General features: G+C 45.7%; 1 protein-coding gene across 1 annotated transcript; it reads left to right on the top strand.

Moving 5' to 3' along the window:
* The first annotated feature begins 354 nt into the window (after nt 1-354).
* LOC144736298 (uncharacterized) lies at nt 355-16,580 on the top strand. The gene is made up of 6 exons (XM_078618947.1): nt 355-458; nt 2,469-2,541; nt 6,616-7,114; nt 12,109-12,142; nt 12,732-12,801; nt 14,089-16,580. Exons 3-6 carry the CDS (start codon nt 6,644-6,646, stop codon nt 15,440-15,442), a joined length of 1,929 nt encoding a protein of 642 aa, XP_078475073.1. The 5' UTR covers nt 355-458; nt 2,469-2,541; nt 6,616-6,643; the 3' UTR covers nt 15,443-16,580.
* The last annotated feature ends 381 nt before the right edge of the window (nt 16,581-16,961 follow it).

Genomic DNA, 16,961 nt, shown 5'->3' with positions numbered 1-16,961 from the left:
TTGTGATTAAGTCTTTTTTGCGTGGTTGATAACATCTTTCCAATGATTACTAAGTTTGTACCCATCATCACGGTTGAATGTATGTCTGTGTTTGTATATTTGTATGGCTTCTGACGTCACCGCTCAGCGTGACCTCATCGGCGTCAAACGCCAGGGGGAGGTGCCTCGTTAGTGACGTCATGTCACTCACCCCCGACCACCGCGCTCTTGAGCGTGACGTCACATCCACTCAGCCGCTGCCGATACCTGTCCCAGTGCCAATCCTTATTTGGGCAAAGCCACGCCCGGTGACTGGCGGCTCATTAACATAATTTATTCGTGAAGTCGCGAGTTTCGAGCCGCTCATTGTGGGGAGGGGAGTGTCATCGTACACCGCAAGTGACGTCATGTCACCTGCTGCCGCGTGACGTCACGAGGGACCGGGAAGTTTCCGCTCGGCCCGTGCACTGAAATCCGAGGTGAGATTCTCATCGCGGTTGTGGTGATTGTGGTTGTTGTGGTGGTTGTTGTTGTGGTGGTTGTGGTGGTTGTTGTTTACCGAGGTAGCGCCTCGCTCTCTCTCTCGTAGGGATGTCAATTGAGTAGCAGCGAGCATGGAAGCGATGTCCACTTTGGAACTTTACAACGCGGGGCCTTGCCTCCTGCCCTCGCCTGGTCGCGTTTGCTTCAATTCTCTCGCTTATTCTTAGGTTTTTTCGGTAAAGTCACGTAAAAAAGTAAAATAAAAAATCACGACGTTTCGGAGGCAACACAAGCTTCCGTCTTCAGGTGGTACCGTCACAGCCACGACAGCTGTATCAAGTAAATGAGAGATTGCAGTAGCTACCACTCCGTTTATATAATGGTTGGAGAAGATCGTGGTGCAAGGGGCGCATTATTAATATGGTAAGGTGAGGCTTAAGACTAAGAATAGACTGCATAACAAAGGCTGAGCCTTTGTTGTGGAGAGGTGCGGTTTGTGACTCAACCTGTGGCAGGGATACCACCACTAAACATGGTAAAACTGTAATAGTTGTCTGTCAAATAAGATTGGCAAATAAGTGTAGTTAAATCTTTTTTGCGTGGTTGATAACATCTTTCCAATGATTACTAAGTTTGTACCCATCATCACGGTTGAAATTATGTCTGTGTTTGTATATTTGTATGGCTTCGTGCACAAACCTTTGATGGTAGCCAGGAGGCTTGCAGAGAACCTTGGTCTCGGAAAAGACAATTTCATGAGAGCCCACCGAGTTGTAGCAATGATCGGCAACGGCCGAAGAATCAGTTCTGCCGTGTTTCAGATCTGACTTGTGCTCGCGGACACGATCAGCAACATGACGTTTCGTTTCTCCAATGTAGCAATCACCACAAATGCAACTCAATTTGTAGACTCCAGGATACTGTAAGTCAGGAACGACATCCTTCACAGATGGAATCAAATAACGGATATTATGCACTGTACTGAATCGGACTTGGATCTTATGTTTGTTTAGAATTTTGGAGATCTTTTTGGTCACGCCTGCTATGTATGGCAACGTGATAGTTTTGGTTGGAGTTTCATGTGGCTGTTTCTGTATGGTGGGAGAAACAGCTTGGCGGATAGTGCGGTCAGAGTATCCGTTCATCCTGAGGGCCCGATGTACATGACTTAATTCACCGGCCAAGTGGTGTTGGTCAGAAATGCCATTGGCTCTGCGGTATAGCGTTTTGATGAGAGAATTCTTTTGAGAGGGATGGTGGTACTTGAAACCGGATTCCCACCACCACCCATCTCTCTGCCCCTTTCTCTACCCCCCTCTCTCTCTCTGCCCCCCTCTCTCTCTATTTAAGGCCTCGACACAGAGGCGTTGTTTCTGTGTGTGTCTCTGTGTGTCTCTGTGTGTCTCTGTGTGTCTCTCTGTCATCTCTCTCTGTGTGTCTATGTGTCATCTCTCTCTCTCTCTCTCTCTGCTTATGTGTCTGTCTATGTGTCTCCGTGTCTCTCTCTCAAATTGAGCAATCTTTGGAAGAACGTTATCAACCAGGTGGGCTGTTGACTGTTATGTTAGCCGACTCTCTGTGTTGTATTGCACTACATTTCTAAGTTTACTAGGTTTTTTTTCTCTTTCATTTGTACCTGATGATGATTGCTTGTGTTGCAATCGAAATGTCGTATGCTATTATTTTATTTATTTATTCTACGTGACTTTACCGAAAGAACCAAAGAGTTTCTTCTAGATTTGAAGCTTTCGTGACTGCAATGATTCATATTCTTAGGTTGTTTCGGTAAAGTCACGTAGGTAAAACATTAAAATTAATGAAAGTAAAATAATATAAAATAAAATAAAATATTTTATTTTATTTTACTTTCATTAATTTTAATGTTTTACCTACGTGACTTTACCGAAAGAGTATCTTGCTTAAGTTTTAATTTCCCTTCACCTGGCTCGCTACTTTGTAACTTGTTTTGTTTTAAATATTCACAGTTTTTTTTCATTTCTTACCAGGCCACGCCCGCTTGAGCTGCTGTACCGCTCTTGTGTTCAGAAACGACCTGCCCACAACAACAATAACAACAAGGTGAGGCTCGTCAACAGCGTGGCGGTGTTCACTCTAGACGCGTGGCGGTGTTCGCTCTAGACGCGTGGCGGTGTTCGCTCTAGACACATGGCGGTGTTCACTCTAGACACGTGGTGGTGTTCACTCTAGACGCGTGGTGGTGTTCACTCTAGACACGTGGCGGTGTTCGCTCTAGACGCGTGGTGGTGTTCACTCTAGATACGTGGCGGTGTTCACTCTAGACGCGTGGCGGTGTTCGCTCTAGACACGGCGGTGTTCGCTCTAGACGCGTGGTGGTGTTCACTCTAGATGCGTGGTGGTGTTCACTCTAGACACGTGGCGGTGTTCGCTCTAGACGCGTGGCGGTGTTCGCTCTAGACGCGTGGCGGTGTTCACTCTAGACGCGTGGTGGTGTTCACTCTAGACACGTGGCGGTGTTCGCTCTAGACGCGAGGTGGTGTTCACTCTAGATACGTGGCGGTGTTCGCTCTAGACGCGTGGCGGTGTTCACTCTAGACGCGTGGTGGTGTTCACTCTAGACACGTGGCGGTGTTCGCTCTAGACGCGTGGTGGTGTTCACTCTAGACGCGTGGCGGTGTTCACTCTAGACGCGTGGTGGTGTTCACTCTAGACACGTGGCGGTGTTCGCTCTAGACGCGTGGTGGTGTTCACTCTAGACGCGTGGCGGTGTTCGCTCTAGACACGGCGGTGTTCGCTCTAGACGCGTGGTGGTGTTCACTCTAGATGCGTGGTGGTGTTCACTCTGGACGCGTGGCGGTGTTCGCTCTAGACGTGTGGCAGTGTTCACTCTAGACGCGTGGCGGTGTTCACTCTAGACACGTGGTGGTGTTCACTCTAGACACGTGGTGGTGTTCACTCTGGACGCGTGGCGGTGTTCACTCTAGACGCGTGGCGGTGTTCACTCTAGATACGTGGCGGTGTTCGCTCTGGACGCGTGGTGGTGTTCACTATAGACACGTGGAGGTGTTCACTCTGGACACGTGGAGGTGTTCACTCTGGACGCGTGGAGGTGTTCACTCTGGACACGTGGAGGTGTTCACTATAGACACGTGGCAGTGTTCACTCTAGACGCGTGGCGGTGTTCACTATAGACACGTGGCAGTGTTCACTCTAGACGCGTGGAGGTGTTCACTCTGGACACGTGGAGGTGTTCACTATAGATGCGTGGAGGTGTTCACTCTGGACACGTGGCGGTGTTCACTATAGACGCGTGGAGGTGTTCACTATAGACGCGTGGCGGTGTTCACTCTGGACACGTGGAGGTGTTCACTATAGATGCGTGGAGGTGTTCACTCTGGACACGTGGAGGTGTTCACTATAGACACGTGGAGGTGTTCACTATAGACGCGTGGCGGTGTTCACTATAGACGCGTGGAGGTGTTCACTATAGACGCGTGGCGGTGTTCACTCTGGACACGTGGAGGTGTTCACTATAGACGCGTGGCGGTGTTCACTCTGGACACGTGGCGGTGTTCACTATAGACGCGTGGCGGTGTTCACTATAGACACGTGGCGGTGTTCACTATAGACGCGTGGAGGTGTTCACTATAGACACGTGGCGGTGTTCACTATAGACGCGTGGAGGTGTTCACTATAGACACGTGGCGGTGTTCACTATAGACGCGTGGAGGTGTTCACTATAGACGCGTGGCGGTGTTCACTATAGACACGTGGCGGTGTTCACTATAGACGCGTGGAGGTGTTCACTATAGACACGTGGCGGTGTTCACTATAGACGCGTGGAGGTGTTCACTATAGACACGTGGCGGTGTTCACTATAGACGCGTGGAGGTGTTCACTATAGACGCGTGGCGGTGTTCACTATAGACACGTGGAGGTGTTCACTATAGACGCGTGGAGGTGTTCACTATAGACACGTGGAGGTGTTCACTCTAGACGCGTGGCGGTGTTCACTATAGACACGTGGAGGTGTTCACTATAGACACGTGGAGGTGTTCACTATAGACACGTGGCGGTGTTCACTATAGACGCGTGGAGGTGTTCACTATAGACGCGTGGCGGTGTTCACTCTGGACACGTGGAGGTGTTCACTATAGACGCGTGGAGGTGTTCACTATAGACACGTGGAGGTGTTCACTATAGACACGTGGAGGTGTTCACTATAGACACGTGGAGGTGTTCGCTATAGACACGTGGAGGTGTTCACTATAGACGCGTGGCGGTGTTCGCTATAGACACGTGGCGGTGTTCACTATAGACACGTGGAGGTGTTCACTATAGACACGTGGAGGTGTTCGCTATAGACACGTGGAGGTGTTCACTATAGACACGTGGCGGTGTTCACTATAGACGTGTGGAGGGGAAACCCGGGGATCGGGAAGGAAATCCACGCGACCACGGGGAGAGAGAGAGAGACACGTAAACTACAAATATACAGCAGGCGTCAGGGTCGGGATCGAACCCACGACTTCCTGTATGCCAGGACAGGTAGTTAACATCTCACCACAGAGAGACACGCAGCCTCGGCTGTGTTGGTTGATCCTCAATGAATTACTTGGTGGAGTGAGGAAGCATTAATACTGAGCAGGTGAAGGTGGCCAGGCGTGGGTCTGGATACACCACCACCTGTGAACCATGCTGCCAGTGTGTGAGAGTGGTGGAGCCAGTGGGGGTGGGGTGGCACGTGCCCCCCCAACGATCCGATAGAAATCCGTAATTTCGATAGGATCATTGGGGTTTATTAGTAACTAGCTTCACTACCTGGCTTTGCCCGGGACTTGGATTTTTGTCTTGGATTAATTTAATATTCCCTCATAATTCAATGAAAAACCCTGAAAAAATTGATGCTTGCAAGAAGGAAGCCGAAACACTTCAATTTACCTAAATCGGATGTTTTCACTCAAGGAAATTCAACCTGAACCCACTGCTACGTCAGGTCGATTTTTGCCACTCGGGAAGGGAATGACGCGGCGCTCGCTTAGACATTCCAGACAGCATAAGCTGTGAAAATTTCATGACGCCAGAGCTCAGCGTTGGAGAGTTTTTGCTGCTGCACACAAACAAACAGGTGTAAGTTCTGCTTTATATTTAAGATGGCAGTTGTACCCGTTCTTCACACGGATTAGGATTGAAACTCCGAGAAGCCAATGACTTAATCGGCCAGGAGCGAAGCGCCACCTAAAATCTCCCGGCACGCTGTGAACAGCTGTAGAAGTACGGCGCGCGAAGAGCCATGTGGTAGGGGGGTAAGCATTGCAGAGCGCTTAGCTCAGGTGTGATGCGGGTTGATGCCACATACGTCATGGTCATTCCCCCCCCCCCCCCCCCAAAATACAAAAGTCTATTTTTCTTTCCTGAAGGCATCAACACGTTCAGCGAGCGCGATGACGATCACACGCGTCGAATGAAAAGCAAGGGACAAGTCCTTTCTTACTAACAACTCCTTACTTACTAACAACTCCTGTAATTTTTCATTGCTGGAGGGGTTTCCCCCCCCTACCTGAAAATCCTGGCTCCACCTCTGAGTGTGTGACAGTGTCAAGTTTGTATTTGCAGTAAAGTTTATTAACTCTATTGAGCACAGAGGTTATATCAAAACAGTAGTTTATTTTAGTTTTCCTCTGGAACTCTTTGTAAGAATGGAGTCAGGAAGTGATCACAGCTCACACGTGCAGCAGCTGAAGTCGGAACTGCTCATCCCAGCAATCAAGGACATCTGTGCCTGGCTTCACACCTCTAAGTTGCGATTGAACATTAATTTATGCATTTGTGCATGACACAAATAGTTTTATTTTCAACACCCTTTGCTATGTCAACTGAATTTAGCTTTCATAAACATTCATTTTGAAGCCAAACAGCTGAAATTGTGTGCTGAGTTTTGGGTTAACGTTCATTTTGAAGATACGAGGGCTTCCAGGCAGGTTTATGACCATTTGCCCTCTCATTGTGTGCCATAAGAGCCCGTGTGATGAATTTGGGACACTTTTTTTTAACTATATCATAAATATATGATAAACTATAGACGTGTAAGTCACGTGTGACTGTGTATATGCATTCCTCTGTGCCTCGATACTGATGTGTAGATGGTGTGGATATCTTTTTTTCTGTCTGCAGCTGTCGCTGCCTCTGCAGAATTGGTTTCATGGAGCAAAGGCACTCGGCGTGGCTCGGTGCAAAAAGGCAACAATGCGACCGGTGTGCATACAGCACGGATTGTCCTGCACATTTGACACAGCACCAGAGAACACACACGGGAGAGAAACCCTTCAAGTGCAGTGTGTGTGGGAGGGCGTTTGCAGAGTCATCAAATCTTCATGTACACCAGAGAACACACACGGGAGAGAAACCCTTCAAGTGCAGTGTGTGTGGGAAGGCGTTTGCACATTCATCTGCTCTTGTAACACACAAGAGAACACACACGGGAGAGAAACCCTTCAAGTGCAGTGTGTGTGGGAGGGTGTTTGCATGTTCAGCTCATCTTGTAGCACACCAGAGAACACACACGGGAGAGAACCCTTCAAGTGCGGTGTGTGTGAGAAGGCGTTTACACTTTCACCAAATCTTCAACGACACCAGAGAACACACAAGCATCAGAAGATCCACCAGGAGTGGAGTGTGAAATCAGCTTGTGAAAGTCAAAGTGCTGCAATGAGCCCATCGCTCATCAAACAAGAACCGGAAGAAAATCCCAGCTTGGACACTTTTAAAGGTAACGAGGTGAAATATGAAGAGGTGAAGGTGAAATGTGAAGACGTGATGGTGAAGAGCAAAGAAGTGAAGGTAAAATGTTAAGATGAAGATTCAACTCCCAAATGGGACCTTCGCATCGATGGAGGCAACGTGAAGCAGGAGGAGAATTCTGACTGTGAGGCAGAGCGAGGCGACTCCCAGCAGTTTGTGGAAGTGGAGGTGTGGGTGGACTTCCTCCGAGACAATACAAAGTCAAATGGAGACCCGGGAGATGCGTAAGCCTTTGACCAGTGGTTCTTAACCTGGGTTCGATCGAACCCCAGGGGTTCGGTGAGTCAGTCTCAGGGGTTCGGTGGAGGTTAAGACACACACCTGACTCATGATTGTGCACCAGTAAAACATGTACCTATGTTTTGAATTTGAAAAAATATTTTATTTTTCCGATTAAGAATGGTTCTGTGAATGCGCATATGAAACTGGTGGGGTTCAGTACCTCCAACAAGGTTAAGAACCACTGCCTTAGACGATGCCGCTCCAATAGATGCACCTTTGTCACAGGCCTCTAATGACAAGAATGTGAAGTTGAACACTCATTTCCTAGGTTCAACCTGCAGGGTAAGAGCGGCCAGTCTTTGTGGACCTGTGTGATGGGTAGACCTCTAACCAGGAGCGAATGCCAATAAGCTCCCAAGCATTCAATGTTATCAATTGCATTTATATTGTGATTGCTTAATTGCCTCGGCAATTCGTAGTTTTGTATCGTTTCTCGTCTCAAACACTCGAAGAGCATCCCCAAGTAGCAGCTGCCCCTGTGTGGCACAAGGTGGTGGCCCTGCACCGGCCTGCATGTGGACAAGAGCCTGTCAGTAGGGGGCAATGGTTGATGTGGCATCTCAGTTGTGGAGTTTGTAGGTAATGTTTAGAATTTTTATAAATTTTTATCCAGACACCAGCATGCAATGGCCGACTCGTTTTGAATGGTGCATTAGTATGTTGTACATACACTGTTAAGCAGACGGTGCGTATTTTTTTAAATTAGCTTCTTGTTAATGCAATGTAACCTAATGCAGTATATTTCAGTGCAGTAATTCAATTTTGTTAATATGCCTGTCACTAATTTTGAATGAATACTTGTCTGATTGTGTGCGTACATGTACCATTTTGTCTATAAGGGTCAAACATTGAATAAGTCATGTTAGGACACTGTGTGTTTTGCAAGTAACCTGTACAGATCACTCAGGTGAGACTCATTGTTCTTGTGATACAGGTCAAAGGGTATTTTTGTGTTTTCAGGAAGCATCTCCCTCTGGAGCAACTCATTGTCTTTAAAATAGGGAGCACACTCGGATCATTCATCTGTTACAAGGCATACCACTTAAAAGTTACACGTAGAGGAGATACATTCTCAACAACACGAATTATAATTTTGTATTACGTGTTGACGTAGATTTTGTCGAATTAGGACGAGAAATGGTCCTTGCCGATTAACGTCTGGATGTTCACAACCATGGGGTTGAAGCAAGCCTGACCGCCTGCGGTGCCCCTCACAACCATTTACGGCCTTGGGTCAGGAAAGTCACGAAAAAAATTCACACTTACGACGCATCCACGCAAACTCCCGATGCTCCGTTTTGAAGTTTGAAAATGAAACAACTTTGAATTGTATATTGTTTTGCATTTGATAATTGTATTTCTTCATTAAAAGCTGATATCATTTTCCATCTGGAAGACTTCATTGAAAACGACATTTCGTGTGAATTTTCTCTAGTCGTTAAGTAGATGGCCTTGCCGGGGTTCGGTTCGGTTCGATGCGGACTTTCACCTGGTTGGGATCGCGGGGTGGAGATGAGGCGACACAGCTGAGCTGGCCGTGCCAGAAGACCGCCGTCTGCAGATTGATTCCAACGCGATCGAGCGTCTGTCCCTGCTCCTCCGTCGTTCATGCAGGGGGCGCGTAGGTTTGCAGCGCCCCCTGCATGAAAACGACGTAAAGTGCAGCGTTCATCACAGATGAAGTTGTGTGCTTATATAAGAGTACTCGCGGGAAGTACCCGGTGTGAAATTTCCCACCTTTTATCGTCATATATAGGATACTAAGGCTAAGCACACCCGAGGATTGCACTTTCGTTGAAAAATGAAGTTGCAAATATTTGTCCATTATTGGCCAAAAACGGCATAGGTTAGTATGCCGATTTTCTATATTGGGACGTGCACATTTCATCATAAAATGTTACACTTTTAATCTAATACATAGCATACTAAGGGTAAATACAATTGATTAATTAACTTTTTGTTGAAAAAGAAAGCTATGAAAATTTGGCTTATTTTGGTTAAAACCGGCATAAGTAAGTATCCCCGATTTTATTTTTGGGGCGTGAAAATTTAATCGTGAAATTTCCCACTTTTAAAGTAATATAGAGCATACGAATGCTTAACAAAATGGAAGAATTCACTTTTTCTTGAAAAATCTAGCTATGAAAATTGAGCCAATTTTGGCCAAGAACGGCATCGGTAAAGTATGCCAATTTGATCTTTTTACTTCAAATTTCATGGTCAAATTTTCCACTTTTAATGTAATATATAGGCTAATCATGCTCAACACAACCGAGGAATGCACTTTTTGTTTCAAAATACAGCTGTAAAAATTCGTTCAATTTTAGCCAAAAACGGCAGAGGTTAGCATGCCGATTTCCTGTTTGGGACGTGAACATTTCATCGTGAAATTTTCCACTTTTAATTTAATACATAGCATACTAAGGCTAAATACAATGGAGCCAATTAATTTTCGTCCGAAAATAAATCTGTGAAAGTTGGGCTTATTGAGCCTAAAAACGGCACAGTTTGCCGATTAACTTTTCTATATTCGAAAATTTAATTCATGAAATTCCCCACTTTTTAACGTAATATATGGGCTACTCAGGCTAAACACAACCAAGGAATGCACTTTTCGTTGCAAAAAAAGCTAAAAAAAAATTTGATCGATTTTGCCAAAAAAACGGCCTAGGTTCGTATGGCGATTTTCCTTTTATGGACGTGAAAATGTCATCGTGAAATTTCCCACTTTTAAAGTAATATAGAGCATACTAATGCTTAACAAAATGGAGGAATTCACTTTTTCTTGGAAAATCTAGCTATGAAAATGTAGCAAATTTTGGCCAAGAACGGCATTGGTAAAGTATGCCGATTTGATCTTTTTACTTCAAATTTCTTTTTACTTCAAATTTCATGGTCAAATTTCCCACTTTTAATGTAATATATAGGTTAATCATGCTCAACACAACCGAGGAATGCACTTTTTTTTTTAAATACAGCTGTAAAAATTCGTTCAATTTTAGCCAAAAACGGCAGAGGTTTATAGTATGTCGATTTTCTGTTTGGGACGTGAACATTTCATCGTGAAATTTTCCACTTTTAATCTGATACGTAGCATACTAAGTCTAAATACAATGGAGCAATGAACTTTTGTCGACAAATAAGGCTGTGAAAGTTTGACCAATTTTGGGTGATTTCCTTTATTTTTACTTAAAAATGTCATGGTGAAATTTCCCACTTTTTTACGTAATATAATGGATACTAAGGCTAAGCGCACCCGAAGACTGCACTTTTGTTGAAAAATAAAGCTGTAAAAATTTGGCCATTATTGGCCAAAAACGGCCTAGGTTTGTATGCCGATTTTCTATATTGGGACGTGAACATTTCATCATAAAATGTTCCACTTTTAATCTAATGCATGGCATACTAAGGGTAAATACAATAGAGGAATTAACTTTCGTCCAAAAACAAAGCTGTGAAAGTTGAGCTTATTGAGCCTAAAATCGGCACAGTATGCCGATTAACTTTTTATATTCGAAAATTTCATGCATGAAATTCCCCACGTTTTAACGTAATATATAGGCTACTCAGGCTAAACACAACCAAGGAATGCACTTTTAGTAGAAAAACTTATTGGCCAAAAACGGCATAGGTTAGTATGCCGATTTTCTATATTGGGACGTGCACATTTCATCATAAAATGTTACACTTTTAATCTAATACATAGCATACTAAGGGTAAATACAATTGATTAATTAACTTTTTGTTGAAAAAGAAAGCTATGAAAATTTGGCTTATTTTGGTTAAAACCGGCATAAGTATCCCCGATTTTATTTTTGGGGCGTGAAAATTTAATCGTGAAATTTCCCACTTTTAAAGTAATATAGAGCATACGAATGCTTAACAAAATGGAAGAATTCACTTTTTCTTGAAAAATCTAGCTATGAAAATTGAGCCAATTTTGGCCAAGAACGGCATCGGTAAAGTATGCCAATTTGATCTTTTTACTTCAAATTTCATGGTCAAATTTTCCACTTTTAATGTAATATATATTTCATCATAAAATGTTCCACTTTTAATCTAATGCATGGCATACTAAGGGTAAATACAATAGAGGAATTAACTTTCGTCCAAAAACAAAGCTGTGAAAGTTGAGCTTATTGAGCCTAAAATCGGCACAGTATGCCGATTAACTTTTTATATTCGAAAATTTCATGCATGAAATTCCCCACTTTTTAACGTAATATATAGGCTACTCAGGCTAAACACAACCAAGGAATGCACTTTTAGTAGAAAAACAAAGCTCGGAAAATTGGGTCAATTTTGCCAAAAAAACGGCCTAGGTTCGTATGGCGATTTTCTTTTCATGGACGTGAAAATGTCATCGTGAAATGTCGCCAGCGGTATGCTGGAGAGCCAAGCCACGTCACGGCACACGAGGGGGGGGGTGGGTGGCCAGCACCACGCCCGGCCGCCTTTGTCTCCCCAGTGCTGGCGATGTTGACACACCGCACCGGGGACTCGTTTGAGGCCGTGTCGACACTGCTGCTTCCTTTCTGTCAACAAGCTTGAACTCCGACCCCGCTCTCTGACGTCACCGCTCAGCGTGACCTCATCGGCGTCAAACGCCAGGGGAGGTGTGCCTCGATAGTGACGTCATGTCACTCACCCCCCGACCACCGTGCTCTTGAGCGTGACGTCACATCCACTCGGCCGCTGCCAATACCTGTCCCAGTGCCAATCTTTATTTGGGCAAAGCCACGCCCGGTGACTGGCGGCTCATTAACATAATTTATTCGTGAAAGCCGTAGCGAGTTGAGGAGCCGCTCATTGTGGGAGGGGAGTGTCATCGTACCCCGCAAGTGACGTCATGTCACCTGCTGCCGCGTGACGTCACGAGGGACCAGGAAGTTGCCGCTCCGCCCGTGAACTGAAATCCGAGGTGAGGAATTCTCATCGCGGTTGTGGTGGTTGTGGTGGTTGTTGTGGTGGTTGTTGTTTACCGAGGTAGAGCCTCGCTCTCTCTCTCGTAGGGATGTCATTTGAGTAGCAGCGAGCATGGAAGCGATGTCCAGGTTGGAACTTACAACGCGGGGCCTTGCCTCCTGCCCTCGCCTGATCGCGTTTGCTTTAATTCTCTCGCTTAAGTTGAATTTGTCTTGACCCGGATCGCCACTTTGAAACTTTGTTTAAATATTCAATATTAACACCGTTTTTATTTTTACCAGGCCACGCCCGCTTGAGCTGCTATACCGCTCTTGTTTTCACAAGCTACCTACCCACAACAACAACAACAAGGTGAGGCTCGTCAACAGCATGGCGGTGTTCACTCTAGACGCGTGGCGGTGTTCACCCTGGACGCGTGGCGGTGTTCACTCTGGACGCGTGGCGGTGTTCACTCTGGACGCGTGGCGGTGTTCACTCTGGACGCGTGGCGGTGTTCACTCTGGACGCGTGGCGGTGTTCACTCTGGACGCGTGGCGGTGTTCACTCTGGACGCGTGGCGGTGTTCACTCTAGACGCGTGGCGGTGTTCACTCTAGACGCGTGGCGGTGTTCACTCTAGACGCGTGACGGTGTTCATTCTGGACGCGTGGCGGTGTTCACTCTGGACGCAAGGCGGTGTTCACTCTAGACGCGTGGTGGTGTTCACTCTAAACGCGTGGCGGTGTTCACTCTAGACGCGTGGTGGTGTTCACTCTAGACGCGTGGCGGTGTTCACTCTCTATATGTGGTGGTGTTCACTCTAGACGCGTGGTGGTGTTCACTCTCTGCATGAGGAGTGGGGACAACCGGGGGATCCGGAGGGAAATCCACGCGGCCACGGGGAAAGAGAGACACGTAAACTCCAAATATACAGCAGGCGTCAAACCACGGAGAGAGAGAGACACGCAGCCTTGGCGATGTTGATTGATCCTCATTGAATTACTTGGTGGAGTGAGGAAGCATTAATAGTGAGCGGATGAAGGTGGCCAGGCGTGGGTCTGGACACACCACCACCTGTTAACCATGCCAGTGTGTGACAGTGTAAAGTTTGTGTTTGCAGTGAAGTCTATTAACTCTATTGAACACGGAGGTTATCACAACAATAGTTTGTTTTTGTTTTCCTCTGGAACTTTGTAAGAATGGAAACAGTCAAGAAGTTAACACAGCACACACATGCAGCTGAAGTCAGATCTGTTAAGCATTCAAGGACATCGTGAGCCTGGCTGGCTTCACACCTCTAAGTTGCGATTGAACATTAATTTATGCATTTTTGCACAACACAAATAGTATTATTTTCAACACCTTTTGCTATGTCAGCTAAATTTAGCTTTCATAAATATTCCTTTTGTTGCTAGACAGCCAAAATTGTGTGCTCGGAGTTTTGGGTTAACATTCATTTTGAAGATACGATGGCTTCCAGGCATGCTTACGACCATTCGCCCTCTCATTGTGTGCCATAACAGCCCGTGTGATGAATTTGTGACACTTTTTCACTATATCATGAATATATTAATAAGTATAGACGTGTAAGTCACGTGTGACTGTATATATGCATTGATACTGATGTGTAGATGGTGTGGATATTTTTTTCTGTCTGCAGCTGTCGCTGTCTCTGCATAATTAGTCTGATGGAGCAAAGGCACTCAGCGCAGCTTGGTGCGACAAGGCAACAATGTGACCGGTGTGCATTCAGCACGGATCGTCCTGCACATTTAGCACGGCACCAGAGAATTCACACAGGAGAGAAACCCTTCAAGTGTAGTGTGTGTGGGAAGGAATTTGCATGGTCATCTGCTTTTAAAAAACACCAGAGAACACACACAGGAGAGAAACCCTTCAAGTGCAGTGTGTGTGAGAAGGCGTTTGCACGTTCATCTACTCTTGTAACACACAAGAGAACACACACGGGAGAGAAACCCTTCAAGTGCACTCCGTGCGGGAAGGCGTTTTCAGATTCATCTTCTCTTCATGTACACCAGAGAACACACACGGGAGAGAAACCCTTCAAGTGCAGTGTGTGTGGGAAGGCATTTACACGTTCATCTACTCTTGTAGTACACCAGAGAACACACACGGGAGAGAAACCCTTCAAGTGCACTGTGTGTGGGAAGGCATTTCTACATCCATTTCATCTTAAAAAACACCAGAGAACACACACGGGAGAGAAACCCTTCAAGTGCACTGTGTGTGGGAAAGCATTTTCACATCCATTTGCTCTTAAAAAACACCAGATAACACACACAGGAGAGAAACCCTTCAAGTGCAGTGTGTGTGGTAAGGCGTTTTCAGATTCATCTACTCTGGTAATACACCAGAGAACACACACGGGAGAGAAACCCTTCAAGTGCAGTGTTTGTGGGAAGGCGTTTTCACAGTCATCTACTCTTGTAATACACCAGAGAACTCACACAGGAGAGAAACCCTTCAAGTGCAGTGTGTGTGGGAAGGCGTTTTCAGATTCATCTACTCTTCATGTACACCAGAGAACACACACGGGAGAGAAACCCTTCAGGTGCAGTGTGTGCGGGAAGGCGTTTGCACGTTCATCAAATGTTCAAAGACACCAGAGAACTCACAAGCATCAGAAGATCCACAAGGAGTGGAGTTTGAAATCAGCTTGTGAAAGTCAAGGTGCCGCAATGAGCCCATCCCTCATCAAAGAAGAACCGGAAGAAAATTCCAGCTCGTATACTTTGAAAGGTATTGAGGTGAAACATGATGATGTGAAGGTGAAATGTGAAAAAGTGATGGTGAAGAGCGAAGAAGTGAAGGTAAAATGTGAAGATTCAACTCCAAAATCGGACCTTCACATCGATGGAGGCAACGTGAAGCAGGAGGAGAATTCTGACTGTGAGGCAGAGCGAGGCAACTCCCAGCAGTTTGTGGAAGTGGAGGTGTGGGTGGACTTCCTCCGAGACAATACAAAGTCAAATGGAGACCCGGTAGATGTGTAAGCCTGAGACGATATCACTCTAATAGATGCACCTTTGTCCGCAGGCCTTTAATGACAAGAATGAAGTTGAACACTCAATTGCTAGGTTCAACCTGCAGGGTAAGAGCGGCCAGTCTTTGTGGACCCCAATAAGCTCCCAAGCATTCACTACGTTCTAATAATTGCATTAAAATGGTGCCTGCTTAATCGCCTCGGCAATTCGGAGTTTTGTATTTTATCTCGTCTCAAACACTCGAAGAGCATCCCCAAGTAGCAGCTGCCCCTGTGTGGCACAAGGTGGTGGCCCTGCACCGGCCTGCATGTGGGCAAGAGCCTGTCAGTAGGGGGCGATGGTTGATGTGGCATCTCAGTTGTGGAGTTTGTAATTTGCTAAATTTTTACCGAGACGCCAACATGCAATGACCTACTCGTATTGAATGGCACAATAGTATGTTGTACATACACTGTAAAGCAGATGGTGGTATTTCTTTTTGAAAGCTTGTTAATGCGATGTCACCTGATGCAGCATATTTCAGTGCAGTAATTCAATTTTGTTAAAATTACTCAATTTAGAATGAATACTTGTCTGATTGTGTGCGTACATGCAACATTTTGTCTATAAGGATCAAACATTGAATACGTCATGTTAGGACAAAGTGTGTTTTGGAAGTAACCTGTACAGATCACTCAGATGAGACTCGTTCTTGTGATACAGGTCAAAGGGTATGTTTGTTTTTTCAGGAAGCATCTCCCTCTGGAGCAACTCATTGTCTTTGAAATAGGGAGTACAATCGGATCATTCATCAGTTGCAAGACATACCACTCAAAAGTTACACGTAGAGGAGATACATTCTCTACAACACGAATTATAATTTTGTATTACGTGTTGACGTAGATTTTGTCTAACTAGGACTAGAAATGGTTCTGGCTGATTAACATCTGGATGTTCACAACCATGGATTGAAGCAAACCGGACCGCCTACAGCCCCCTCACAACCATTTACGGCCTTGGGCCAGGAAAGTCACTAAAAAAATTGCGCACGAACGACGCATCCACGCAAACTCCCGATGCTTTGTTTTGAAGTTTTAAAATGAAACAACTTTGAATTGTATTACCTTTTGATAATTTTATATATTCATTAAAAGCTTATATAATTTTACATCTGGAAGACTTCATTGAAAACGACATTTAGTCGTTAAGTAGATGGCCTTGCCGGGGATTCGGTTCGATGCGGACTTTCACCTAGTTGAGATAGTGGGGTGGAGATAAGGCGACAGAGCTGGCCGTGCCAGAAGACCGCCGTCTGTAGATCGATTCCAACGCGATCGAACGTCTGTCCCTGCGCCTCCGTCGTTCATGCAGGGGGCGGGCGAGTAGGTTTGCAGCGCCCCCTGCATGAAAACAACGGAAAGTGCAGGGTTCATCACAGATATATGAAGTGCGCTTATATGAAAGTATCGCCAGTGGGTTTTAAAAGTACCTTCGTCTTCCAGAATCAATTTCGCGTGAGCCCACCGTATTAAAACAATGCTCAGCTGTA

This window comes from Lampetra planeri, chromosome 60, assembly GCF_965212315.1.
Source record: "Lampetra planeri chromosome 60, kcLamPlan1.2.h2, whole genome shotgun sequence".
Taxonomy (NCBI): Eukaryota; Metazoa; Chordata; class Hyperoartia; order Petromyzontiformes; family Petromyzontidae; genus Lampetra; species Lampetra planeri.
The sequence above is the reverse complement of the archived record's forward strand: the minus strand, read 5'-3'. Positions and strand labels throughout refer to the sequence as shown.

Bases quoted from the DNA above. Each gene is read 5' to 3' on its own strand.
- LOC144736298 (XM_078618947.1), top strand. From the start codon at position 6,644: ATGGAGCAAAGGCACTCGGCGTGGCTCGGTGCAAAAAGGCAACAATGC. The intron at 7,115-12,108 runs GTGTGAAATCAG...GTCACCGCTCAG, and splicing joins GAAGATCCACCAGGAGTGGA to CGTGACCTCATCGGCGTCAA. The intron at 12,802-14,088 runs GTGAGGCTCGTC...TTCTGTCTGCAG, and splicing joins CCCACAACAACAACAACAAG to CTGTCGCTGTCTCTGCATAA.